Source organism: Lampetra fluviatilis, chromosome 42 (genome assembly GCF_964198595.1).
Source record: "Lampetra fluviatilis chromosome 42, kcLamFluv1.1, whole genome shotgun sequence".
Classification (NCBI taxonomy): domain Eukaryota; kingdom Metazoa; phylum Chordata; class Hyperoartia; order Petromyzontiformes; family Petromyzontidae; genus Lampetra; species Lampetra fluviatilis.
The window spans coordinates 2,341,306-2,368,615 of record NC_136316.1 but is presented as its reverse complement, the minus strand read 5'-3'; the positions used below and the strand labels follow the sequence as shown (position 1 = coordinate 2,368,615).

Sequence of the window (27,310 nt, the reverse complement as noted above, 5' to 3'; positions counted from 1 at the left end):
CCTAATGTACAGTTTATTTGGGACGGTAATACTAAACTATTGAACTGTTTTTTATTTCGCCAGGTAAGGCCCACTGAACTATATAGCTATTCTTTTAGGAAGCGACCTGGCCACAAGTGATAGCTCAACGAAGCGGCGTGTCGCGTGGAAAATTATGGCAGCCAAATCATCTTAATAGCTGGGAGCCGCAGACACTACGCAACTGACATTGTTGTTGCCTTGAGAGCAGTCGCCCCTTGAACGACGATGACGAGAGAGAACTTGTGCGATTAACGGAACCGGTACAAACAAACAAGGTCATGGCCTTTCTTTTCCTGCAGGTGTCAAAGATGCTGCCGGAAATATTTCAGGAGCAGCACATTCGCGTTTACATCAGGAAACTGGAGCCGGAATACCTCAAAGCTGCCAAGCAGTACTTCGTGCAGTGGTGTCTGGACAAGAAGTTCATCATGCCTCAGGTCTGATGCCTCCACATACACGAGTGACACTCATTAGAGTTTGACTAAGAAAACTATCATAGCGCAACAACGCTCTTTACTAAACAATTTCTTATTTTACCAAGTAAGGCCCACTGAGCAATATAGCTCTTTTTCATAAGCGATCTGGCCACAAATGATAGCCCAATGAAGTGGCTTATCATATGTACATTTTTAGCAGCCCAATACTCTAAAGGCATGTTTCTAAACGTGGAGCGAAAAACCCGAGAACCCGGAGAAAAATCCACACGACCACGGGGACAAGATTCAAACTCCAAATATACGGCAGGTGTCAGAGTCGGGATCGAATACACGACCTCCTGTATACCAGGCGAGTTAGTTAACATCACGTCACCTCCACACCAAATGGAACACAAGTCATGCCAATAAAATGATAGACCTACTTTTGCGTCCCATATTTGTATGTATGTTGAACTTATTTTGCGCCATACGTAGCCAACCATGCTAATCGGAGGTGGGTGGGGGGGGGACATCAAACTACGTACGAATCGTGCAACTGAGTTGATGTTGTTACAGGATGGAGAAGTGGTGGCCCCAGGGCTGACTCCATTCAAAGAGAGCTGGAAGCGGAACGCTGACGCCAACTCCGACGAGAAAGTGCGACAAGCACCCAAGGAATGCCAAAGGAAACTTTTTTTGAAAGAGAACACCAAATGATATGCCCGTGTTAAAAAAAGCACCCATTTAATTTTACGTACGGTTTTGAAATTGTGGTCGACATTTAACTGCATTTTTAAAACCTTTTCCTTCTTTTCTGAAGCACTCTTGTTGCCTTACTGCTTGCTACGCAGATGTTCCCAGGTTATGCTGTACATCTCTCCGCTGTGCTTGCGAGTTGTACCGCGTGTTGTTGTTCGGCACGATACCTGACAATTTCGCTGCTCTTCGTGCCGGACAACACGCGACGCAACCTGAAAACACATCGGGGCAGCTCTTGCAGCTTTTTTCCGCTTTGTAACAATAGTTAAACGTGGCCTTTTATTAAGTGAATCTCGCTTGCAAGTTTAGACCGTGCAAGCCTAATGGCATGCAGAGTTGTTGTGTGTTTCTACTTAGTGATAGGGTTGCATGCACGATGATACCACTGAAGTGGGTTTCAGTGCTGATCGTGTTCATACTGGGATACAGGTAGGTTGAGATTATTACGGGTAAAACTTTGCGTATCTCCCGTGTGTCTGTTGTGTTTAACGCTATGCACTTGGGGGGGGGGGGGGGTGGAAACAATGCGTTGATTCTTTTATCAATGTCGATTCTTGACCTCATGATACATGCACGGAATTGCGCGTGTGTGGACTTTGGTGCGTCGGATTAAAAGATGGGATTCGTGTCACTCGTGCAGCCGCGAGAGCCGCCGCTGCCGTCCACCTCGTGAGAAATTGGATTGCCGAGTTGAATTGTCAACGTTTCATTGAACCGTCCCGAGTCGTTTCGGCCACACTCTGCGCTCTTCACATCACGACGCTTGAGTCGTCATCAATCCACTGCTGGATGAAGCCCCTCCCGCCACGCAGTTCTCGTAATTTCACACGATCCTGCGACGTCGGGTTTATGTTGGGTGTTTTAATTTGGATGGGGGGGGGGGGAGGTTTTGTTGTACACCACCAATTGGGGCAGCTTGCAATATCAGAACAATTGCCATCTTAAATTTCGATTTCAAGCTTTCGTGACTGCAGGGATTCATCTTCTTGGTTTTTTCGGTAAAGTCACGTAGAATGGAAATAATAAAATAATAAAAATAAAACATTATAAAATAATTCTCACGACGTTTCGGCCACAACGCAAGCAGCCGTCCTCAGGTGAAGAACAGGTCTGTCGAGAAGACAGAGTCACCTGAGGACGGCTGCTTGCGTTGTGGCCGAAACGTCGTGAGAATTATTTTATTATGTTTTATTTTTATTATTTTATTATTTACATTCTACGTGACTTTACCGAAAGAACCAAGAAGAATTGCCATCTTATAATAATACAACAGAATAATAGTCATGAGGGTTTTTTGACCATGATTCACAATTATCTCAATTCGGCTTGGTGAAGGGCAGTCCCATTGCTTTTTTAAGAGTCTAAATAGTTTTACATTGTAATGTGGTGGATGTGTACGGCAAACCTTTGCTTTTATGCAAAATTATTTTTTTACTGCTTTAAATGTGTGAACAAAAAAATACGTAAAGCTTCGGTCAGCGGTGCATTTCAATTAATGCAGCAACATTTATGTTGGGCTTTGTTTACATCACGCTACTTACTTCAGCATTTTTAAGTACCACATGTTTTAAGATGTTTGGATTGTCTTCACTCCACTTAACACGATGCTCCTACATTAAGTGGGCGTCCGTTTGAGATGTTTTTCACGCTTTAATTTCCACCGTGTGATAACTCGTGTTTGGGCATTGTACGTGTGCCATTCGTATCCAGGTCATTTGCATTCTCGAGGAAATGGGGTGCTTAGGGGGGACCTACCTTTCAGCATGTGGCTCTGGTGTTTTATCCACTTGCTAGCATCAATAATGGGAGATTTCAGGGCTATGGAAGTTACCAATTTAAAATCTACACTGCTTATCGTGCTGTTCCTGTTCTTCGGGCTAACCATTTCATATTGTGAGAGCTCAGTAAACATGTCAACATTGGCCCAAAGTTTCCATGATTACTGAGAAGCTTTGTAATGTGAGCTTGCAGTTATATTTACAACACAGATGTGAATAAAACCTACTGAATGTTGGACGTTGTTGCGCTTGGCGTCTGTATAAAGTCCACTGTAAGCATCGTCCCAATGGGTTTTACATAACCCAAGTATGATGATGTCTTCGTATCTATAACAGAATCATTGTTAAGCGCCATTGCGGAGAGGGGTAATAACACAACACCTCTCCATTTTTGTGTCTCCACGTAAAAAATGAAAATATTTTTTACACATGCCTCCATCTGCTCGACTTTGAGTGCATCTTGGTAGTGTTGTATTGGTTGAAAACAAGAAAACTCCACTGGTTTCAAGGGTTCTACGTCCCATTCGCAGTTACGCTTGCTTGAACCAGTTCGGTACTGGTCGCTGAATGTAAGAAATTGTCCCTGTTCAACACGAAATTAAGTAATACATAACACAGTAATTCAGTCGTTGTGAGTAGAGAATATGGAAAGTGGGTATTATTTATTTTGTAATCAGAATATAATTTTTTTATAATTTCCAAGATTGTTCTTTGGTGTGATGGGTTCGCTAGTTAACACGCTGTTATTTTTTGAGTGTGTTTAATTTAGGCAGATGTCTTACGGGTGTTTGTGTAATTTTGCCCAGTTGCATAAGCTTCAAACGTCACTGTGTTACGTGCTATTGCATCCTTTACTTCTTCTTAACCAAGTGCCTTTATTCTGTGCAAAAAAAAGTGATTTGCTTCCATGGAAATTCGTTGTTCTCTAAAAATGCTTCTATAACAGATGGGAAATACAAGTGGGAAATAAATGTTTTCCCCCTTCGAAGTGTATACCTACCAATAGATAACGTGAAAACAATCCGTATCCTGTAATTTCAGTTGAAGCGTCTCTTCTTAAGGATGTAATCATTCGTTAACGTTTTTTGTGTTGATCTTTAAAAAAAAAAATGTTTTAACATTGGTGGTGCTCTTTTAGTTGAGGTTGTATCTTGAGTTATAATTGTAAGCGTTGTCCTAACTTAAATGTTGTTTTGATTGAATAAAGTCTTGATTTTTCTAAGACATTGTCTGTGTTTATGAATTATTATTTCGGCTCTCGCAGACCCTAGAAGTGACACGTGGATTTGGGAACGAACACTGTGTGATTGCCCTTTTTTTCAGTGCTTTGTTTCGTGTCAAAATAAATAAAATAAATATGCAATATTTGAAATCGTGAGTTTCAATGTGTGCATAGTTGTAAATGAATTACCATTTTTCGTTATAATACTTTGCAAAAACATGTTTGGCATACTTGATGGAACAGCGGCTGTTACGTCATGATCTGGTTCAATATTAAATTATAGTGCACCAATGGTATGGCTCATAAGCGTTATATATTGCAATGATAAGAATGGACAGACTTTAGTGAGCTGACATTGAAAAACTTTTAGGCAATCTTTGTGCATTAGAAGTGCGACAACGATACTGTACCATAAATATGTACAAATGACGTTATGGGACACGCATATTGTGACGATCCTTAATTGTGAAATGTGATCTCGTATTCATATTCTTAGGTTTTTTCGGTAAAGTCACGTAGGTAAAACATTAAAATTAATAAAAATAAAATAAAAATCACGACGTTTCGGAGGCAACACAAGCTTCCGTCTTCAAGTGGAACCGTCACAGCCACGACAGCTGTATCAAGTAAATTAGAGATTGCAGGAGCTACCACTCCGTTAATATAATGGTTGGAGAAGGTGGTGGGGCAAGGGCCGCATACTTTTTATTAATATGGTAAGGTGAGGCTTAAGAGGGTGAGCCTTTGTTATGGAGAGGCACGGTTTGTGAATCGACCTGTGACAGGGAGACAACTACTAAACATGGTAAACCTGTAATAGTTGTCTGTCAAATAAGATTGGCAAATAAGTGTAGTTAAATCTTTTTTGCATGGTTAATCACATCTTTCCAATGATTACTCAGTTTGTAACCGTCATCACGGTTGAAATTATGTCTGTGTTTGTATATTTGTATGGCTTCGTGTACAAACCTTTGATGGTAGCCAGGAGGTTTGCAGAGAACCTTGATCTCGGAAAAGACAATTTCATGAGAGCCCACCGAGTTGTAGCAATGATCGGCAACGGCCGAAGAATCAGTTCTGCCGTGTTTCAGATCTGACTTGTGCTCGCGGACACGATCAGAAACATGACGTTTCGTTTCTCCAATGTAGCAATCACCACAAATGCAACTCAATTTGTAGACTCCAGGATACTGTAAGTCAGGGACGACATCCTTCACAGATGGAATCAAATCACGGATTTTATGCACTGTACTGAATCGGACTTGGATCTTATGTTTGTTTAGCATTTTGGAGATCTTTTTGGTCACGCCTGCTATGTATGGCAACGTGATAGTTTTGGTCGGAGTTTCATGTGGCTGTTTCTGTGTGGTGGGAGAAACAGCTTGGCGGATAGTGCGGTCAGAGTATCCATTCATCCTGAGGGCCCGATGTACATGTCTTAATTCACCGGCCAGGTGGTGTTGGTCAGAAATGCCATGGGCTCTGTGGTATAGCGTTTTCTAGTCGGAATCTGTGTGGGTGGCTTTCTACAGGAAAGCCACCCACACAGATTCCTACTTGAAACCGGATTCCCACCACCACCCATCTCAAAAGAATTATCTCATCAAAACGCTATACCACAGAGCCCATGGCATTTCTGACCAACACCACCTGGCCGGTGAATTGCAGGGCTGCACCTTTACCGTAACTTAGAACCGAACGCGCCACGTGGGATTCAATGCGGCTGGTTGGAGGTGCTGTGAGGCTGCTGCCGCTGGCCAATCAGCGTTGCGCACGGCCGCGCCGTGTGTACGTTGAACTTCTTTCGCACCGTACGTAGCCAACCGTGCAATGCGGAGGATGGACAAGAAGCTAAACACACAAAGCAGTTGGAAACAAATGAGGTTTCAACTTAGATTTAAAAGTGCATAAGCCAACTGGTGCGTTCATTGCTAACCTAGTAACCTTCCAGCAGTACCTGTAGGGTTTACACGTAGCTACAATGGCCCCATAGGGGCCGTCCATAAATGACGTCACGCGATTTTGGACGATTTTTGACCCCCCTCCCCCCGCGTCCCAATAAGTCAGACCCCCCCCCCCTCAAATATGACGCCACAAAGCTCTGCCCCCCCCCCCAAAATAAAACATGCTTCAAATCGCTTTAAACTATTGTCATTGTAGTGCGTAGTTAATGTGGCGCTGCACTCGGATGTTGTAGGAGAAAACATTAAAAAGTCTATTTCATTAAGTGGAACGTGTTGTCTATATGTATTTAAAGTTGCGCATTTTGATGTGACGTCACATTTCTCAAACACCCCCCCCCCCTCGTCACACATCGTCACAAATGTCTGACCCCCCTCCCCCCCAGGTGCGTGACGTCATTTATGGACGGCCCCATAGGTCTTTCGGCCCCTGCGTCTCGGTGACTCCCGGCAGTGAAAACACACGCCTCTGTCTGAGTGACGACTTGGCAGTGAAAACACACGCCTCTGTCTGAGTGACGACTGGCAGTGAAAACACACGCCTCTGTCTGAGTAACGACTGGCAGGGAAAACACGCCTCTGTCTGAGTAACGAGTGGCAGGGAAAACACGCCTCTGTCTGAGTAACTCCCGGCAGTGAAAAAACACGCCTCTGTCTGAGTGACTGGCAGTGAAAACACACGCCTCTGTCTCACTTCACACAGAGGCCGTGGCCACCGCTCACGTGTGCCATCATATGACGGCATCGCTTTAACGCAGCACCGAACTCACAACTCTTGACTCCGATATTCTTTAGAGCAGAAACAACAACAACAACAACGATGCCGCGAGGTGACATTTGACTACATCGCTGCCGACCCCGTTCGACCGAAGACCCTCTCGCAATGTCGCCTTCGCAAGTCGAAGGTAAACCCATCGCCTGGCCTCGTTTGTTGTCGCACTCACCGACCCTCGGCTAGATCGCAGTCGGGAAGGGCGCGACGTTTTGCCGGGGAGAGGGAGCTAGGCCCCACGGGGTGCTCACGGTCTCCTCTCGTGCGCTCTGCAGTGTCCACGGACTGCCCGGTCAGACTCCGGCGGTGAACGTTTGTCGCCGTGAAGCGGGACGTGTCACACACACGTCTCTTGTGTTATTCAGCAGACTGACGTTTCGGGCAACGTACCTTCAGAGTACAGCAGAGAGCAGAGAGAGAGATTGGCTTGGCTGAAAGGCTCCCCACGCCGTGCCGGTTGTGAGGGGCAGGCGGGGGGGGGGGGGGGTATTTCGTCATACTTCACCAATCCGGGTCGGTGCGGGTTGGTGAAGTTGAGTACCGGACCAGTTCGCTTATCAGATGCCACTGATGTTTGCCGGGACTCGGAACTCCGTTGTCCAGGCTCATACTCCTCATAGCGCAACAGCGCTATCTCTTCACTGAGATATTTAGTTTTATTTTACCAACTAAAGTCCACTGAGCTGTAAATATCTCTTTTCCAGAAGCGACCCGGCTACAAATGATAGCTCAACGAAGTTGGCTTTTGGGGCCGGCCATAAATGACGTCACGCACCTAGGGGGGGGGGCGGGGAGAAATGTGACGTCACATCAAAATGCGCAATTTTAAATAAATATGGAATTGTTCTAACAGCACTAATTGTTATAAAAACACTCCTACAACATCAGAGTGCAGCGCCACATTAAATACGCACTACAATGACAATAGTTTAAAGCGATTTGAAGCATGGTTTATTTTTTTTAGGGGGGGGGGGGCAGAGCTTTGTGACGTCATATTTGAGGGGGGGGGGGGTCTGACTTTTTGTGACGCCGTGTGACGAGGGGGGGGGGTCAAAAATCGTCCAAAATCGCGTGACGTCATTTATGGACGGCCCCTAATATCACCTGGAAATGTATCGCAGCCAAATACTCTCTAAGATCATGTTCATTCTAAATGTAAAGGACCCGGAGAAAAACCCACGGGACCACGGGGAGAGAGAGAGAGACACGCAAACTCCAAATACACAGCAGCAGGCGTCGGGATGGAACCCACGACCTCCTGTACACCAGGCGAGGTAGTTAACATCTCCTAGCCACCAGCCGCCCAGACTTTTTATATAGCTAGGGTTGCTCAAACACTCGTTGAAATAACTCAAAATGTTATTTGTATTTGTGCGAAACTTCTTTCGCACCGTACGCAGTCAATCGTGCTAATAGGAGGTGCGGGAGAAGGACAACAGGCTGAACACACAAAACTGCTTCTGAAAAATGCGTTTTAAACATAGTAATTGTTTATTTTCACAGGGAGACCTCGAACAGAAGTTTTAATTGCTCTTCGAACTCAGCATCGTCGTTGTGCGTTAAAGTTGTCAGACGCCTGTGCTTTTAATCCGTTTTAGAAAGAAAAAAACCTTGACATTTTGACGAATGTACGTTGGTTTTTATGATCTAATTATGTAGGCATCCAACAATGTAATTTTGATGTACATCAACAATAAAATGTAAATAACGATGCGTGTTTATCCCGGTAAACTAACTTTTGGGCTATAAGTTAAACAAAGCCATGGGGAGTGTAATACATGAGTAAATTCGGCTGTACAAACATGTGTTGTTTACATAGAATAAGTTGAAGACGTATAACATCTGATTCAAGATCAAGATGTCAAAGCCGCTGATAGCGCCATAACTCGCCAACACTGTATAGTTCTGCCAGTGTGTTTTTCTTTATTCTTAAATAATGGGTCACTGAGTTTTAATTAGGAGTGGATAATAATTGAAACGGCGGCCGCACTGAAGCCAAATGAGAGTGGAATAACCCTATTTGACCTTTAGTCTACGGTTTTTTTCCCTCAAGTGCAGCTAATCTCTAACCCGGATGGTCCCCCACCCATGCATTGCTCAGAATGAACTGTAAGAACACTTTTACTGGTAGGAACCTCCTGGTTACACCAGCCCACAGGGGATTATTGTGTCCATCCGTCGTGCATCCAAAAATGGGAGGAGTGGGGCTGGGTGGAGAGGGGAGGGTGGAGAGGGGAGGGTGGGGCTGGGTGGGGGGTGGGAGTGGTGGGGCTGGGTGGGGAGGGGCTGGTCATCCCGTGGTGCCCTTATAAAACTCAACGTTTAACCTACTCACGCCGGCTTGTTGCCCGCCCTCACAGTCGGCCATATTTGCGGAATACACCACGCCGCCGTTGACCCTGGCCATTGACCGAGCAATCCAACGTTCCTACCAGCTCCCTCCGCAGGAATGTGTTTTTCAGTGAACTTTTAGGTAGTCGAGTAAAGTTTGTTAAAAAAATCAATCCGATGTTCTGCTCAAACGAGCATCGAAGTGGTGCTCATCTCCCGTTTACAGCTCTGAGTCAATTGTAGAATTTACACATTCTTTTGACCGGGTTAAGTCTATCCATATGGAAAAAAACCAACTCTTTGCTTCATCATTGGAACCTCCTTTGCCAGTAGCAAAATATGATAATTAGTTTTTTACCCTTTTATCTGGCAACAAAACTGACACTTTTTTTTTTCCAAGGAGTCATGTTTGCATTTACCACAATACCTGCGGTCGGAATGCAAAAAAATACAACTCTGATAATGTATGCAATGTCCTTGAAATTGATTGGTCCTCACCCAAGACAGCTTTTCTTCGAGCCTAGTCTCACATGGTGTTGGACCTGATGACGCCTTTTGGCGTCATCTGGTCCAACACCTTTTGGCGTCATCTGGTCCAACACCACGTGAGACGAGGCTCTAAGAAAAGCTGTCTCGGGTGTGGACCAATCAATTTCAAGGACAAGTACATACATGATCAGAGTTGTGGTTTTGTTTGCATTCCGACCGCAGGTATTGTGGTCAGTTTTGTTGTCCCCACAAGTGGTACTCATTTTGTCTGCCGAAGTGATGATGGGCCGAGCCAACCTCTCAACTCGGATTTGAAATTGCAACCTTCTGACTGCGGTCGCATCCTCTACCGCTTCACCACGTGGACGATGGCTCTTGGTGGCTGGTGTTATGTCGGAGCGTTTACCTTTTCAGCAGAACTGTGATGTGTCATTTGTGAAGCTGAATTGGGTTTTTCTGCGAATTTTCTTGAACGTGTAGCGTACATTGGTTTTTCACGTTCACATTTATTTTTCTTAGATATTTTTTTTTTCACCAATTCTGCCGTTTAAGTTGTTTGGCTTTGTTTGTCATCACTGATATTTAAAATCGTACTTTGCACGTCCGGTCTCCCTTGCGAAAAAAAAGACCTTTGTCTCAATGGGCTCTCATCTCGTTAAAATAACGATTCTGTACTTCAGTTATACCTGAGCGCAGCTGTGTAGTACAGTAAGTGCACAATCTAGATTTGAAGCTTTCGTCACTGCAGGAATCCATACTCTTTGCTTCTTTCGGTAAAGTCACGTAGGTATAAAATAAAATAAATCACGACGTTTCGATTGCAACACCAGCAATCATCATCAGGTGGGAAACGACAGCAAAACATGTTTTTCCACTTCAGCAAACAAAATTTTCATGCTGTGGTTTCTCACCAGATTATGATTGCTTGTGTTGCAATCGAAACTTCGTGATTTATTTCATTTCATACCTACGTGACTTTACCGAAAGAACCAATGCGTAGTAAGTGCACACTTAATACATGACGAAATTGCAGTGTTTACATTTGAAATGTCATGTGCTTGAAATGTATTCTTTGCCAACATTCCTCTTTACAATGCCGTGCAGTGAACTGGTCTGGTTATCATCTCCAATTCAGTGCATAGTGTTTGTGACTTCGGGGCCGCCCATAAATGACGTCACGCACCTGGGGGGGGGGTCAGACATTTGTGACTAGAGGGGGGGTTGAGAAATATGACGTCACATAAAAAAGCGCAACTTTAAATAAATATAGACAACACGTTCTACTTAATTAAATAGACTTTTTAATAAATGTTTTCTCCTACAACATCAGAGTGCAGCGGCACATTAAATACGCACTACAATGACAATAGTTTAAAGCGATTTGAAGCATGTTTTTTTTTGGGGCGGGGTGGGGGGTCAGAGCTTAGTGACGTCATATTTGAGGGGGGTGGGTCTGACTTTTTGTGACGCTGTGTGACGATGGGGGGGGGGGGTAGAAAATCATCCAAAATCGCGTGACGTCATTTATGGACGGCCCCTTATCAATTTGCTCTATATTTTACACATACACACATTGTAACTCACTGTCCAACCCAAAGAAACCCTCTTAGGGCTACTATTGGTCACGAAAGCCAATGCGTTAAACCGACACAAACATGCACAAGCACACTCAACACCTGTGCACGATGCAAAAACACACGTGAGCATTTACCAAAGAGAGGTGCATTGTTGTCATCTTCTGCTTCAGGAACTCCTGATGGTTTTTGCATGATGCACAACACGCCGACTGTTTTCTACACGTTTCTCTCTGTTTTGTTTGCAAATTATGGTTGTCCTCCCTGCACTATATTTTGTTCTTTTGGGGTTTTCTCGTAATGTACACATGCGATTGCTTGTGTTATTGTTTGCTCTGCCAAATATACGGTTCTTACTACATGTCCCCTGTGTTATAACTATAACAAATGTTGATCTGGGATAAAAAATGCACTCCTTGCCAATGACAGCTTCAAACATTAAGCCTCTCGTATCAAAAACTCACTCTCTGTGAGCACCAATGATACTGACGATTTCTTGTTCAGTCATGGCGAAGGATTACAATCTTGAGTCTGAAATGTTCTGAGGTTTTCTCAGTTGTTGGAGCAGGATCAAACAAATGCACTCGTACACAGGCGCGTATACATCATCCCCCCGGGGGTGGCGGTGGCTGTTAGTTTCCACGTGAGAACCGAGGGTGAACGCGTTTCAGCAAGTCCCCAGGTGAATGATTGCTGCAGGAGTCACGGCAGCTTTTCACTGCAATATATCGAGAGGGGGCAATGTTTATGAGGCTTTGAAAAACGTGTCATGCGCAGCGGCGGGTGATGAGTCGTGGTGTGTGTGTGTTGTAGGTGATTCTGTTGGACGACGGCATGCATTGTTTGATGTTGCGGCGAGTGATAGTGGATGTTGTTTGGGTAATGGTGTCATCTTGCGTGGTGTGATCGTGGGTTAAGGCTCCAGAGTTTCTATTGTGGGATTCGGTGTGGTGGGTCACGTTCAAGTTGACTTTGTTTAACCAGGTGATACATCAAACTTGAGAGGCTGGGGATGAGTCACATTTGCATAAGTGAATGAGAAATTTCATACAAACAAAGAAAGAAGTAAAGCAATCAGCATAAACTCACAAACACTTTTACACCAGGAATCTTCGGTATGGGGTGAGTGTATTTTGTGATGGATGATTGTATGTGGTGAGTGGTGTTTGCTTATGGAGTGTGCTTAGCTTGTGGTGTGTGATGGTAGTGGTGGATGGTGGTTTTTGTAGTTTGATGGTGGTCTAATAATAATACCGTTTAGCCATGAAAACCTCACTAAGTCTCGAGGAAGTGCATTTTTTTCTGGCGGGTCTTGCATCGGGCTGCTTATAGCAAGAATGAGGAAACCAGAGTTGCAGTAAAAACCCGGCACACAAATAGGTGATGACACTCACAAATCTGCACACAAATATATTGAAGAAATATATTTGCTCTGCCGAGTTCACAGTAAAACAAGAATCTTTCTGTTTCGAGAAATGAATGTTCTTTACAACTTATTTTATGATTACTTTTAATATATTTTTGATCTCCTGCCCTCCTTGCAGCCAATTTTTACCTCCCAAAGTGCTGGATCACAGGGGGCTAAGGGGTGGGGGGGGGGTGTTGGACCTTATTAGCATCACCGCTGATCACTGTGGGTGGGGGTGCATACAGGGAGAATACGAACGGGGAGCATAGAACAGAGGTCGCAACCGGGTACCCGATACCCGTACTCTACCCGATACCCGGCTACCCGTACCCGGCCGGGTACGGGTAGCCGTTTGCGACCCTGGTGCGGCCGGGTACGGGTACAGGTAAGGGATCAAAACCCGTTTGCGACCTCTGGCATAGAAGCACAGTGAAACAATGGGCGCCGCTGTTCCAGCCGAGTTTGTGTTCTGGTGGCGGCTACGGTGGCGACACGTGACCATCGATGTTCCGTTTGCGTTGTGCAGTGGTGGCTCTTGCGCTGGCGGACGCGGCGTTCGACAAGGACGAGGCGGTGCGGGAGAGGATCGCTCGCTCCCTCAACGAGCTTGGATGCCGCCATCCAGAACCCGTGCTCGAGTGCTGCCACTCCTACCTCACCAAGCACAGCAAGGTGATGGAGGGAGGGGGGCTACCTTAATTCAGAAGTGCAAATCAAAGTGATTTCCTGATGAAATGAGCATTGATGCTTTGGTGCTCGTATGTAGGTTGAAATTGTTTTGTGAATCCGTACGACGCCAACCGTGCTAATCGGAGGTGCGGGGGAGGATAACTAAACACAAAAAGCAGTTTTCAAGAAATTGGTTTTCAATCTAGATTTAAAAGTGCGTAGATCCATTGGCTTCGTAATGTCGGAAGGATGAGCGTTGCAGATGGCCACCGAAGCACACCTGAAGGTGCGTGGTGCAGTGACCGTCCTTGTTCGATCACTAGCCAAAAGCCGCTACGAGGATGACCAGAGCTCGCGTGATGGTTGATGTTCTTTGACGACATCATCAACTCTAGATTTGAAGCTTTCGTGACTGCAAGGATTCATACTCTTAGGTTTTTTCGGTAAAGTCACGTAGGTAATAAATTAAATAAAAAATTACTAAAAGTAATAATAAAAATAAAATAATAAATCACGACGTTTCGGAGGCAACACAAGTCTCCGTCATCAGCTGGTACCGTCACAGCCAGATTTGCTGTATCAAGTGAGGCAGAGATTCCAAGATACAAGTTCTTAAATACAAGTTAAGGGGGGAGGAGGGAGGGAGGGGCTTATCTGAATGTGGTGGTCAATGAAAGGAACGTATTGGAAGGGGGGGGGCTAAAAGAGAGTGAATATGGAACTGTTGGACCTGTTGGTGCACATGCTAGAAGAGAAAGAAAATGCCCATGTTGTTTTACCCAGTGTTGGTTGACAATCAAATACATCATCAACGTATTGTGGTTCATTTGTGGCAAACACTTTGTGTGTAATGAGTGCAACCTTATAATGCAATTTTAAATAAATTAGTGTTCAGTCATTTCCTGTTTACAGCTCTGAGCCATTGATTGAAATTCTGCGTTCCTATGGTATGGTCGAGTTTATCCACGGGACGACCGCTGTTGACTTAAACGCAGAGCGGCACGGGTTTTATTGACCATTGCGGGATGATGGGCCGAGTCGGCTCCCCCCCAGCCAGAGATTTGAACGCGCGCAGTCTTTCGATTGCGAGCCGCTCGCTGCCACCGCTGAGACAACTGTGATTTCCTGATGAAATGAGCATGTTCACAGTGTGTATGGGCACAGCCGAGATGGTGTGTGCTGCAGTTTTGCGATGAGTATTTTGGGATTGGTTTGCGTGCCACGCTGCGATCACGACTTCAGAGTTAGGTTCCTGCTTTTAGATAAAATTAGTGACGAATGTCTGAACCAGTCCTGGGCCTCCCCTAGGTCAACTCAGCCCTGTAATAATTGGTGTCAGGCAGACAAAGGTGGCAGGGCACAGTTGTTGGCCACCAACCGTTCGTGCGCCGGCCTTAATAGGTGTTCGTGAACAGCACTTGCCCAAACAGTCTGTAAAGGCTAGAGGGGGATCTTTGTGTGTGCGTGTTGCTGTGTCTGTGGCCTGGGGAGTGGTATTATAGCGGTTATCGTGCTGCGCTGCGAACCCGATGACCGAGTTCGATTCACTCTCACGGCCAACACCAGTGACGATTATCCGAACTGGTCCTGGGCCTCCCCTTGGTTGACTCAGTCTCAAATGAGTACCTGCTGTGGTGTGTAAACATTGCCACTAGGGAGACAAAGGCAGCCAGGTGTGGTGCTGGCCACCCACCCTCTTGTGTGCCATGCCGTCCTTCATCATTGTTTGCTAACAGCACTTGCCCCAACAGTCTGTTAAAGGCTATACTGGGGATCTTTGTCTTTGTCGCCCGGGTAGCTCCCCCAGGGCCACCGCGTGGTAATCCTGCTCAGCATGGAGCTCATCATCAAGGACACGCTGCACCAGCTGTCGGAGCCGCTGGCGCGCAGTATTGTGGCGCTCACCTCCGAGGAGATGACTCGCTCCAAGGTGCCCGCTCAGCCCACCGGCTTTTGTGTAACTATGCTGATGACAGCCAGAAGGTCAAAACCAGTCCAGTGTTTGTTTACTTGCTCGCGTCAACAAATGTTGCTGGTTAGTATTAGTTTGGAACGTCAATAGGGCGGCGATAGACTAAAGAATATTTTTTATACGTGGACACATAACGGGGCTCTATTTGATACAAAAAAATCATGTAAAATCAGGTTATAGTAATTAAGTTTTTCCACTTTTGGAAATAAGAAAGCCACCTACCTTAATCAGGTAGTAGTTTTTTTTAAACACACTGTTCAACTTTGTTGCCCTGAATTGAGTCATACTCCTTTTTGTGGAGTTGATCGCTACATTTATTGCCTTCTCAAATATAAAATATGACACTCTTTTAATCCTTGAACATTTGCTTTGGTGAGTTATATTGTGCAAGAAGCTGTATAACCACTTTTTTCAAAAAAAAAATTCCTTCAGTTATTTTTTTGCTGAAAATTATGTATTTTTATATTTTGGACCACATCCCTTTGTAATATACTTTTTGTTTGTATTACGACCGACGTAACCCTGAATGTAACCGAGGTCTGTACTGTGTATCATCTGTTCTGTCGCAGGATGCGCATGACAAAGAGCTTTATTGGGCCCTTCCTGCAGAAATAACTACAATCTATCAATAAACATGTAATAATAATACAATTAAATCACCCGCACAATAACTCTGCACAGTTTTCAAAGGCCACTGATAGAATGGGATGCAGAATCAGAATTTTGATTTAGACCCGGAGGAATCCGACGAGCTATTAAGCTCTTATTCACAGCTGTCCAGCATGGTCAGGTCAGCAAGCTACAACATCTTCTTGGTTCTTTCGGTAAAGTCACGTAGAATTGAAATAAAAAAATAAAAAAATAAAACATAATAAAATAAATATATTATGTTTTAGTTAATAGTATTATTATATTATTTTACTTAATATTATTATTATTTTATGTTATTTTATTATGTTTTATTTATTTTTATTTTATTATTTCAATTCTACGTCACTTTACCGAAAGAACCAAGAAGATGAATCCCTGCAGTCACGAAAGCTTTAAATCGAAAAAAAGCTACAACATGCTTTTCCATTGCACTGCGTGAAGTGGTTTGGAACCCGTGTGCGTGTGGCGCATCGCAGGAGGTGTTCCCCGAGTGGCAGCAGGCGGCCAGCAACGTGCTCGTGGCCATTGGTAGTGGCTTCGTCCGTGTGGTCATGGAGGAGCTGCTGCAGAAGTTTCAGCCGGGAACGATACCGCACTTCTTTACGATGAAGACGCTGGCTAATTTGGCCACTGCCAATGGTAACACTTCATTGACCTGCTGCATTAGTTATTGCACTGTGTTTTTTACACGTCTTAATTTGTTTGCAATCTACATGTGAAATAAGCTGATGGTGTCACGTCATGAGATGTTTTCCGTTTAGAATTGTGCAGCTTGAATTGCATCAATTTGTGTCAAAGAATAGTCCCAGAAGATGATCCTTTAGAACTACTTCTGAACTAACTTGAATAGACTGCATTAACCGCTGATGAGCGACACATATTTTATTTTCCCTGCAAAGATCGTTTGTCGTATATGCCAATCAAACTAATATATTTAGGTCTCAGAACTGGAATTAGTTAAATGTAGTGAAAGACCAAATTTGACATCGTGAGCATTTGTTAATTCGCATGTGATCAGGCTGAGACCATCAACTTGCTACACTTGAGAGCCCAGGTTAATCACCGATGGTTGGAACCCCGATTCATACCCGGAATTTCAGCAATGCCGGCTCAGCGCTGGATCCATCTGAGCCACGCAGCCACCTCGCCCAAGAGCTCCTTGGAAAAACATTTTTACAGAAGAGTTTGATTTACAGTTGCCCTACTTTGTGCGTCGGCTCTCGCTGTGCTGCCCTGCCAGTGTACGGGATGGTGCCCTTCCTGACCGCAACAATGGGCATCATGCTGCCCATGCTTGGAGTGACAAAACAGGACAACATGAGATGGGTCTTCACATATGGTACTGACAGCTTGTCACCACCACTTGACTTTGGTTTCTTTTTCCCCTTTTTTGTTTTTGCCACTTCTGCTATTGACCAGCACGAGCGTCGCTTCATCAGTTGTGCAATTTCACTGCGGTTGGAGACTTTCCTTGGGGTAAAGTTTCTAGCCCCGTAGGCCTGCCAAGTGTTTTCGGGTCGTGCAGCGTGTCGCTTGGCACGGTGTCTGACTTCTTTGCTCCACGTTTCGCTCCGTGTGCGGGTGAGCTTCTTGCTGAAGAAGGGTCTCTCCCCAGCGCTTGGTGCGAAACATCAGACATCTTGCTGAACAACTCGCGGTATGACCTGAAAACACGTCGGAGAGCCGTATGGCCCAAATGGCGAAGACCTACCAAGTCGTGTTCTACTCTCGTGGTTAATCCGTGCACATAGCGGAAACCTGTGTGCAGGGGAGTCGATGCTCTGGGGGTTTCCTTCTCGTGGTCGAGTGGCTACTCTGTGTGGGGTAATAATATGAAAAGCCACTTTTGGAAATGTAATTATTTTCGAAATGGGGTAGTGCTTATGATGAAAGTGGTTAGTTCTTTGTTTCCATGTTCCTGTGCATCATTGACAACACAGTCCCTTATTTCTTTATGCATAAATACAAATTAAAATGTTCCTATACTTTTTAGTTGTTAATTTATGCCGCCGTTGAGTGCTTCCCGCTCCGTACTCTGAAGCCGACGACCTGAATTTGATTCCTTGCCGTGGCTAACATCAGCTGCGACTGATTTCTCTACTGGTCCTGCCCCCACCCCACCTTCAGCCACCCGCACTGACCAGCATGGTTAAATCATGGTCAAGCAACACACATGGCCACAACTGTATGGTGATGTGATTTCCTCCAGCATTGGATTGAGAATGACTGACATGCTATACCTTGCGTGTTCCAATCATTTACTTGTGCATTATGAGAACATAATATCACACGTATGTGCCAGTGGCACGCACTTGTAATCGAGTGCTTTGTAGTTGAGGGTTGATGAATCACAGATTCCTGAAACTCCCTACCAGTGGCAGTCGAGGTGACCATCTCTTGGATTGCCAGGGTTTGGCAGTACAGCAAAGGGATTATTTTCTATCTGTACGGGGATTGGGCGTTACCCTCTCCGCGCACGTGGATTTTCTCCGTGTACTCCGGTTTCCTCATGCACGTATAAACACTCATTGATGGAGTTGGCCAAATACCCCAACATCTAACAACTAAGCTTGGGCAATTGTTGGTACCAATTCTGGCTGTCATGTATAATTGTGGTTTCCCATGCCTCTGAATTATTCTCGTCGCTCTGAGAGTGAATTAAAACTGCACGTAATACATTTAAAAATAAATTGCCGCAAAGGGTAATACCTATTATTATTTTTTCTTCATAGTTTAAAAATAGTTTATTTTTAGTTTCGTTCCCACTGCGCTGCCCATCTTTATGGAGGAATGCATCTTGACGTTCACTGTGGGCCTTCTCCGTGCAGCGCTGAGCCATTTCAGCGAGAGCATCTTGGAGTACGTGGCGAATCTGGACAAGGCCCCTGACCCCACGGTTCGGAAGGAGGCCTTCCAAAATGAAATCTACTCTGCCTACGACGTCCTCTTCAACGTCTGGCTGCAGAGCAAGGAGGCCAAGGTTGGGCTCGGCTCTCTTGCGCACTGTTCTTGAGTCAACATTTGAATTTTAGTTGTTGGTCTCAGTCGAGGCGACGACAGCCTGCGGGGAAATTAGTCTGTGGATTCAATTTGGTCATTCATTCGGTGTCGTCGACGAAAGCAGTCAAAGGTTTAGTCCACTCTCAGTTGTTAAATATTGTTGTGAAGAGCGTGTAATCCCCCCCCCACTCTCCCCACACCCTTCACCCTCTCAGTATTATTAGGTCAAACAAATTTCTGTGAATTCAGTACGTGTTTTATATACATATATAGCCAATGACAATGCTTGGTCTTTATGAGTGCAGTTCTGTCACTCATAACATTAATGCATTATCGCGTAGTCTAGAAATTAATTCACAGTTATGCATGCCTTGGTCTGTGTTGGGCAGTCCTAGTCATTGCCACGCTTAATGTTCATTGAAAAATACACACTCGACTGACGGAAGTTTCCATCGCAACTTTAGTTAAATCTAAATGAACATTCCATGACCCATGTGGCCAAACCCTCTGCAGTTATAGTTTTACGTCACAAGATTAGATGTTCTATGATGTGAGACAGCCTCCGTGGGAAACATGAGCGACGATCTTCCCCGTTCGCCCCGTCAGCGGAGACATAAATTCCACGGCCAGATCATTCGGCTGCCTGATTCCATGAGAAATACCGACGCGCAAGAGTTGTCTATCTTTTAAATGGTTGGGGTGGAGATAGAGTTTAGGGTAGGGTTAGAATGGAGGTTGAGGTTCATGTTGGTATTCGGTTAAGATTTAGGATCATGTTATGATTTGGGACGTCAATTTCTCAAGATGAAATGGCACTGCTGACAGTCAAACACGTTGGTCAATCCGTTGGAAATTGAGCAGTCACCCCAGCTGTCTCGTGCACTGGTTGAACTCTCCAAAGTGCTCATTTTATATCCCCACGCATTGTTGTAAATGACAATTTTATTGCAGTGGTTTTGTTTAATGTTTTGGGCATAGAAGTACAGCCACATTTGTATTCAGCCGAGGCCACGTTTGTTGTTTTGTGCCTCGCAGATTTTCCAGGTCAGACTAAATGAGTGAAACACTGTTGGGGATTCATAGCGTTCACTTTTTTAATCAATGGGTCTCTGGAAATACCTGGAAATCACGTGGGCAGCTCTATCGTGTCCTGGAAATAACGTGGGCAGCTACATATCGTGTCCTGGAAATAACGGGGGCAGCTATATCGTGTCCTGGAAATCACGTGGGCAGCTACATATCGTGTCCTGGAAATAACGGGGGCAGCTATATCGTGTCCTGGAAATAACGGGGGCAGCTACATATCGTGTCCTGGAAATAACGGGGGCAGCTATATCGTGTCCTGGAAATCACGTGGGCAGCTACATATCGTGTCCTGGAAATAACGGGGGCAGCTATATCGTGTCCTGGAAATCACGTGGGCAGCTACATATCGTGTCCTGGAAATAACGGGGGCAGCTATATCGTGTTCTGCGTAAAACGAGAATTTTTTTTGGAGGACTTCTAAAATTTGAACAAAAAAGGAAAGAATAGAAAATCGCACTTCCAAGGCTGAACAGCGCGTGATGCAAAGCTGACTTGTCAGCTGCTTCTTTATTCATGTTCACAGCCATGTAGCAACCGGTTTACTGCTGTACAGTAACAACTCGAGCGTTTGATTGTGCAAAACATATTTTTCTTATCCGGTTGTTTTCCATAATATATTTATAATGAAAAAACAACTATACGGCTAACATTACGAGCTACAGACGGCCTTAATTGTATGCATGGAAATAACGTGGTTTCATTAAGATGGTGGATGCAGTGGGGTGGGGGGGGGGCGGTGACCCCACTCCACCCCTGATGAATCCTGGCATTTCGAGGACTTGCTGTAATGCTACCGCCGCCAAGACATCAGACGCTCTGGATTTTCTCCCGCAGCTTCGCCTGATGATAGTGGAGGCACTGGGCCACATGGCGCACCTACTCACCTGGGAGAAGCTGGATGAGCAGCTTCCGCGCCTGCTGACCGGTTTTATGATGCTGTACAAAAAGCACTCGGAGCCTTTCTACATCACACAGGTAAGGCGGTAGAGCGGGCACGGCCTGAACGGGTCACTTATGTACGTATGCATGTTGAACTTCTTTCGCAACGTACGTAGCCAACCGGGATAATCGGAGGTGCGGGGTCTGTATCTTGGGTCCTGCTTCAGGTCCGATTATATCGGGACTCATTGTGCTGTCGTGGGGGATCGTGTGAATTGAAATGAGCGATTGTCAGAGTTGGACCGGGGGCCACAGAGCCCATAGCGCTGAGGTGACACCACCGGGTTAAAATCCGGGTAGCCGCCCATGATTTAAGTGGAATCTCAAGTGGAGTCTTATTTTATTATCTCAATGTGTACAACAATGAGTGCACCAAAAAACTAATAATCGCATTCAAATTTGAGTCTGCACGTAATTTTGCTAAGTTACAGTCCTGCGAATTAACAATACAGATTTTTCACTGTAATGTGGCAAGTGGTACTGTACTCTTATTTGGCAGAGGTGGGTGGGAAAGTGATCCCCCCTCAACTGTGTGGACCAGAGCTCACTTGAAGGAATTTCAGAGATGGTTCTGTGATATCCGCTTCCTGGGGTCCATTCTCTGAGATGGAAATGTTTTCCTGTTCTGTGTGGGATCCGAATGTATTGTCTCCTGATGTAACACCGAAAGCCCAATTAGCATTACATTGGGGATTTTATTTAAAATTATAAATGTTACTTACAAGTTATTTTTTTTATGTTTAAACATCTGGAAGCGGAGTATATCCATAAGTCTTCTCATCTTCTTACAACTCTGTTTTAGCATTAGCTCCATATTTGCTGATGTAATTCATAGGAAAGAATTTGTAACATCCGGTTCGATACCAGGTACTATTAGTTAATCGTAGAAAGATTGGAAATCTGTGTAAAAAGCCCATTTCCATCAAGCGTCTCCAACACCACCGGTGTGTTTTTGCGCGTAGAAGAATACATTTCAAATGCCTTTTTGACAACAGGGTCTGTGCCAAGTGCTGGACGCGTCGGCGAATGTGGGCAGCCGTGTTCCTGAACCCCAAGTGGACGTACTGCTTAACACCCTCCACCATCAGGTATGAAGCACAACAGCATTCCTCTCAAACGCATCACCGATGAGTGCGCCAGCCATGCGCACCCTGGCGCTATTGCTGCAATCCGTACGGCGTCTACTGCCGCCACGGTTTGGTCGAAGGACCTTAACATTCAACTGTGACATCTATACTAACTTTTGCTATCATGGCCATACGAAAGAAGAAGAAGATCCCTCTCTGATTCACATTGATCGTCATCATCATCATAGGTGCTCGCTAACATAGTGGGGGATCTTTGCCTAATACATGTGGTTTTCTTCCTGTCATTATTATCTTGAGGCGCAAACCCCTCTTGGCGTGGTGGTCCCCACAAGACGCTGCCAGGCAATCCTATCCCTGCGCTCGCCACCACACCAATCGCGCACCTCTCCTCGCTTTTCAGCAACTTGTTCCATTTTCTTTGTGCAAGTCCATTGTTCCAATCCATACCTTATAACAGAGGAATACACCCTGATTCAAACGTCTTCTGTAGGCAGGTCGGTATTTTGAAACTTGAACATTACGTAAAGTTTTTCAAAAGCACCCTAAACATGCCGTCTTGCTTCTCTTAATGTAAATATTTGTTTCCGGTCCACCCTCAACAGTTGCCAGAGGTATTCAAGCTCTGGCATTTATTCTCGCTGGGTGTTACTCCGACAGATACCTTCCCCCCCCCCCCAAGCGGTTCACATTGTGGCCCGCATTATGTTTCTGCTTTGAACTGCTTGTGGTTGGTCAGTGGGGAGTTTGTTGAACATTGTGGGCTGTTGCTGTTGCCGCTGTCATAGGTGTGCATCCCGGTGGATTTCTCAAACAACCTGGCGATGAAAAATCACAATGAGATTCTTCGCTGCTTCACTGTCATAAGTAAGCGAGTGCACGCCGCTGTTTCTACTGCTGTGTCTTGAGATTCCGGCGGGTGTATCAGCCGTAAAATCTGCGCCGCCCTGCTTAGTGGGAGACATCGGAGGTTGCTTAATGTTATTTTGATAAAGAGTGAGTCGTGTCTGCAGCCGGCGTCTTTGTCCAAATTTGTAAAATTTAACCGGCGTGCTGAAGTATGGTCAACGACCCGTGTGTTTTTTTCATACGTGTCAATCCCTTATCAGTGCCTACCTTATTACAGACCAATTCAGTTTAACAATTCAGACCTATTGGTCACCCCGTGCCCTTATAAATCTCAACATTAATCCTAGTAAGTGCCATCACAAGGGATAAACACAAACAAATAGCCAACATTTTGTTTTGCTTGTATTAAAACGGCTTTGTACGCCTGAAATCAATTCCCCTAAACAAAATTATGCGTAAACCGTGTGGATTGACAGGTATGTTTTTTGGATTGACATAAGTGCTGCACATGTTGTAATGTTCTGACCTGCCCCTCCTGGACATCTGTGAAAAAAAGCTTTATAGCTCATCGGATTCCTCCAATATTAATAAATATTCTCAGAATCAGAATCGGGAGTTTATTATCCGATTAAGTTACCCATCGAGCTATCCAGCTCTTATTCAAGGGTGACTCGGCCAGCAGACAGAGACACACGGCAACATCTAATTTGAGTGACAAGAACGGTTGGACGCAGCCTGCTATCCATAATAATAATGATCACCAACCATGCGTACTCGGGTCCCCTTCATCTTTATTCTTGTGCTTTTGTTGTGGCGGTGACGTCTGCGTCCCAACAGGCAGGGTTATCCCCGACCGCCTACTGGCGTACCTGCTTCAGAAGCTGGAGCAAAACAACGAGCGCAACCGCATCGGAACGCTCATCATCCTCAAGCACCTCATCAACTCTGCGGGTAAAGAGCATCAGCCCGGGCAGCTCTTCCGTGTAGTTCCTGCCCCCCAATCATCATCATCATCACAATGCATGGGGGGAGATAGCCTGTGGGTGTCCACTGCACATTTCGCCATTTGTTTCCACTTTCCTCTGCCTTGTGTCTACATGCTCAAGTAGTGCCACATCTTTCTGGCCTCAATCTCTTATGTCGTCGTAAAGCCATTCGCTGTTAGGTTTTCCACTTTGCTGTTCCTTCTATTTTCCAAACAACAATTTTTTGTTGTTGTTGTCCATCCAACATATATGTCCAAATAGTGCCAGTTTCCTCCTCATCACTACCTGCATCATCAGGCCCACTTCTGCATGCAACCTTTTTATTACTCCTTACGTTGGTCACTCTTTGGGTCCAGCTCAGATGCAGTATCCTTCTGTAGCAATACATTTGTGAGTGCCAGTATATTATCTCTGCTCCCACCAAGCAAGGGCTGAGATTTCCCGAGCCTCATTTTTACCGTGCAGAGGCAAACATGTCTACAAGCGGTCAGAGGTTGCCTCTTTGTCTCGCTCAGCCCCTCAGATCGAGGACAAAAAGCCTGTCATTCTCTCTGGACTCAAACTCCTCTTGCTCGAGCAGAGCAATAAGGTAAGTGCACAAGGCAGACACTGGTTATTTTATGTTTAAAGCTGTGTAAACGCACCCCCCTGCCCCCCCCCCCCCCCCCGTGTTATTTTGGTTTGTCGTGGTCAATGAACCGGCATGGTCTTCAATGCTTGGCACAATACTAGAATTGGACTGTTAAAATTGTTACTCTATTTTTTGTCTATAAATGTACGTGTCGCACCATAGAATCTCGATGTAAAAATTAATTGCTGCTTGCACTCGCAATAAGCGTACGAGAATGCGTTAATTTCAGTTATGATATTTTTGTGTTTACATTTCGGCTGATGGAGCAAACAACAATGTACACACCTCATGGAGCAATTGAGAAACAATACAAACGGGATCTTAACAATTGGACAACAATATTTGAGGCTGCTCAATCGGTTTATTTAATCTCCTGGTTAAATAAAGAATACCTATATCCAGTCGATCATAGATTATCAGGCACGCGATTATCCGGCTTCCAACTAAAACGGCGATCGTCAAACACATCATGTTGTTGAAACAAGAGCGTAGTACGTACTTCACCCCATGCAGAGTCTTCGAGGTTCGGTTGTCTATTTGTATATTCATGCCAATTTCATCGAGTAAACATTTGAAGCTCAAAAAACATACACACAGCAAGAATGTGCAGAATTAAGCTATTTTTAATAATGATGTGATTATCTGGCGTTTCTGAAAATCCGGCGCCCCCTTCCCCCTGAAGCCGCCGAAAAATTATCGATGATCTACTCCTCGTACATTCTGGGTGATTTAGTCACAGGGCTAACATGTGTAATGGGAAAATGTCGAAGTGCTGTATTGCGATGCCCCGCTGCTTGGTGCCAGCAAGCCGCTTGAATGTTCGTGCAGGTGAAGAGGGCCCTGGCACAGGTAGTGATCACGATGGCGCACAGAGGATACCTGGAGCTGGAGGGCGGCGACCAGATGGTGGAGTTTATCATCAAACAGTGTGCGAACACGGGGGAAACGGCACCGGTGAGGGTGCTCAGGGTGCGAGCGCTGTGTCTTGACCGCAGTGTCTAGTCCATGGGCATGTCCATTCATTCCTTGACTTTTCAGTCTTCCTTTGCCATGTCTATTTCATTCATTGACTTTTTAGCATCTCCTTTTTCATTGACGTGACCATTCATTCGATATTCAGTCTCCTCCGAGGCGTGTCCATTCGTTCGTTCACTTAAAATATCTTCACCATTGGTGTGGTTATTCATTCGTAGGCCCTTCATTCCTCCTTTGGCTTATCCGATCATTCATTGACCATTCAGTCTCTACGTCTTCTGTGTGACCATTCATTCATTGACCATTCCATGGCGCAATAAGCCTAGTGCAATAGTCCTGTCACACGTGTTTCTGAGTGATACACATATCACCAAACTGTACAGCGAACCTATACATGTCAGGCAGTTTGACATTTTCCTTCCCCAGGAAATGCATTGCACAACACTGCTCCACAGCACATGAGTCTTTTACTGGCTAGGTACGGTGCGAAAGTTCACATACATACGTACAAAGCCGCATATTCACTGCCATTTTCTATTTTTACTACTTGCCCATTTCTAAACAACCATAAATGATGTTGATTGCATCTCGGGGGTGGCACGGTGGCGCAGTGAGTAACCGATGTGCCTCACAGCAAGGACCTGGGTTCAATTTCAAACTCGGGCACATTTCTGTGTTTTCTTCCACCGATCTTCATGCGTTTCCTCTGGGTTCTCTGGTTTCTTCCCATAGCTCAAAACCCAAACATCTCAATGTTGAAATTAAAATAACGCAATTGGGATTACAAGTAGCAAAATCAACCCCCTACTGTGTACGCTCGGCAGGGCCACTCCTGCAAAACAGCAATCTTGCACAGCTGTTGATTTTGTTGTGTGCTACTGTTAATTTTCTAATGTAAATGAATTGCCTTGTGTATTTTGCAAGGTCTTTTGTGTTCACTCTGGTATGATTTTGTGAGTTTTACCTACTCGATGTTGTTTTAAAGAAATCGCGTTGTTCATACTAATAACATCGTGTCGGTTTACGTGCCGTTCAAGAGTGCGCATGTTAAGAATATGTTATCTGTCAAGCGCATATATATATACAGCGGCTTTATACGCTTATACACACGGCAAATATGTACACTTGTGGATATTTAGTGTCAGGTCAGAGGTTTTACCTCTAGATCTCTCTTGTCAGGTCAGAGGTTTTGCCTCTAGTGAGTTTTGTGGTTGCGCAATATTGTGTAAGATAAACCGTGCTTAATTTTAATAATAACTTGAGCCGGAGGTCAGCTGATGCTATCGTGCTGCTCGCTATGCTGTAAGAGAACTTGTGATGCACATCAAGACATTGGGAAAGAGCTAAACTGGTTTATTTGCTAGCCAACTCGATTACATCACATCTTGAGCATGTGCTTTTTTGTAGGCTTGCATGCGTCATGTGACTCTGTGTCATGAACACAAGTACTCGAATACAATAACTTGCGTTTCAATCATAAAAGTTGGAATAAAGGTTTATAATTAGTTAAATTTGCATATGTATACAGAGGCAAAGCTTCATTTTACATAATAAACACATTACTGTACAACCTATACATTTATATGACTTGTATACATTTTTAATGAACAAACTGGTAAAAATGGCAAAATGCTTATACTATAGCAAGCAAATGTGTGAAAGGGATGACATTCTATCTGTGAAATTTTGATTTATAGCTTTCGTGACTGCAGGGATTCATATTATTGGTTCTTTCG

The 27,310-nt window shown here is 44.8% G+C and overlaps 2 protein-coding genes across 6 annotated transcripts in view; both read left to right on the top strand.

The window, feature by feature from the left end:
- Positions 1-2,243, top strand: part of SAMHD1 (SAM and HD domain containing deoxynucleoside triphosphate triphosphohydrolase 1) — a 28,354-nt gene extending 26,111 nt beyond the window's left edge. Inside the window, exons 15-16 of the mRNA XM_078875680.1 lie at positions 321-458; positions 1,014-2,243. Coding sequence (XP_078731806.1) covers positions 321-458; positions 1,014-1,154 — 279 coding nt within the window. The 3' untranslated portion in view covers positions 1,155-2,243. The remainder of the gene's footprint in view (positions 1-320; positions 459-1,013) is intronic.
- A 4,634-nt stretch (positions 2,244-6,877) lies between these two features.
- The window catches only part of MROH1 (maestro heat like repeat family member 1), a 73,654-nt gene continuing 53,221 nt past the window's right edge, over positions 6,878-27,310 (top strand). For 4 of the 5 annotated variants that reach the window (XM_078875678.1, XM_078875675.1, XM_078875674.1 and 1 more), the window contains exons 1-12: positions 6,878-7,062; positions 13,258-13,403; positions 15,199-15,330; positions 16,500-16,662; positions 17,264-17,362; positions 18,852-19,003; positions 20,944-21,084; positions 22,044-22,136; positions 22,922-23,000; positions 23,820-23,933; positions 24,484-24,557; positions 25,428-25,568. In XM_078875678.1, coding sequence (XP_078731804.1) covers positions 7,041-7,062; positions 13,258-13,403; positions 15,199-15,330; positions 16,500-16,662; positions 17,264-17,362; positions 18,852-19,003; positions 20,944-21,084; positions 22,044-22,136; positions 22,922-23,000; positions 23,820-23,933; positions 24,484-24,557; positions 25,428-25,568 — 1,356 coding nt within the window. In that variant the 5' untranslated portion in view covers positions 6,878-7,040. The remainder of the gene's footprint in view (positions 7,063-13,257; positions 13,404-15,198; positions 15,331-16,499; positions 16,663-17,263; positions 17,363-18,851; positions 19,004-20,943; positions 21,085-22,043; positions 22,137-22,921; positions 23,001-23,819; positions 23,934-24,483; positions 24,558-25,427; positions 25,569-27,310) is intronic. The other variant, XM_078875677.1, reaches the window with a different exon arrangement.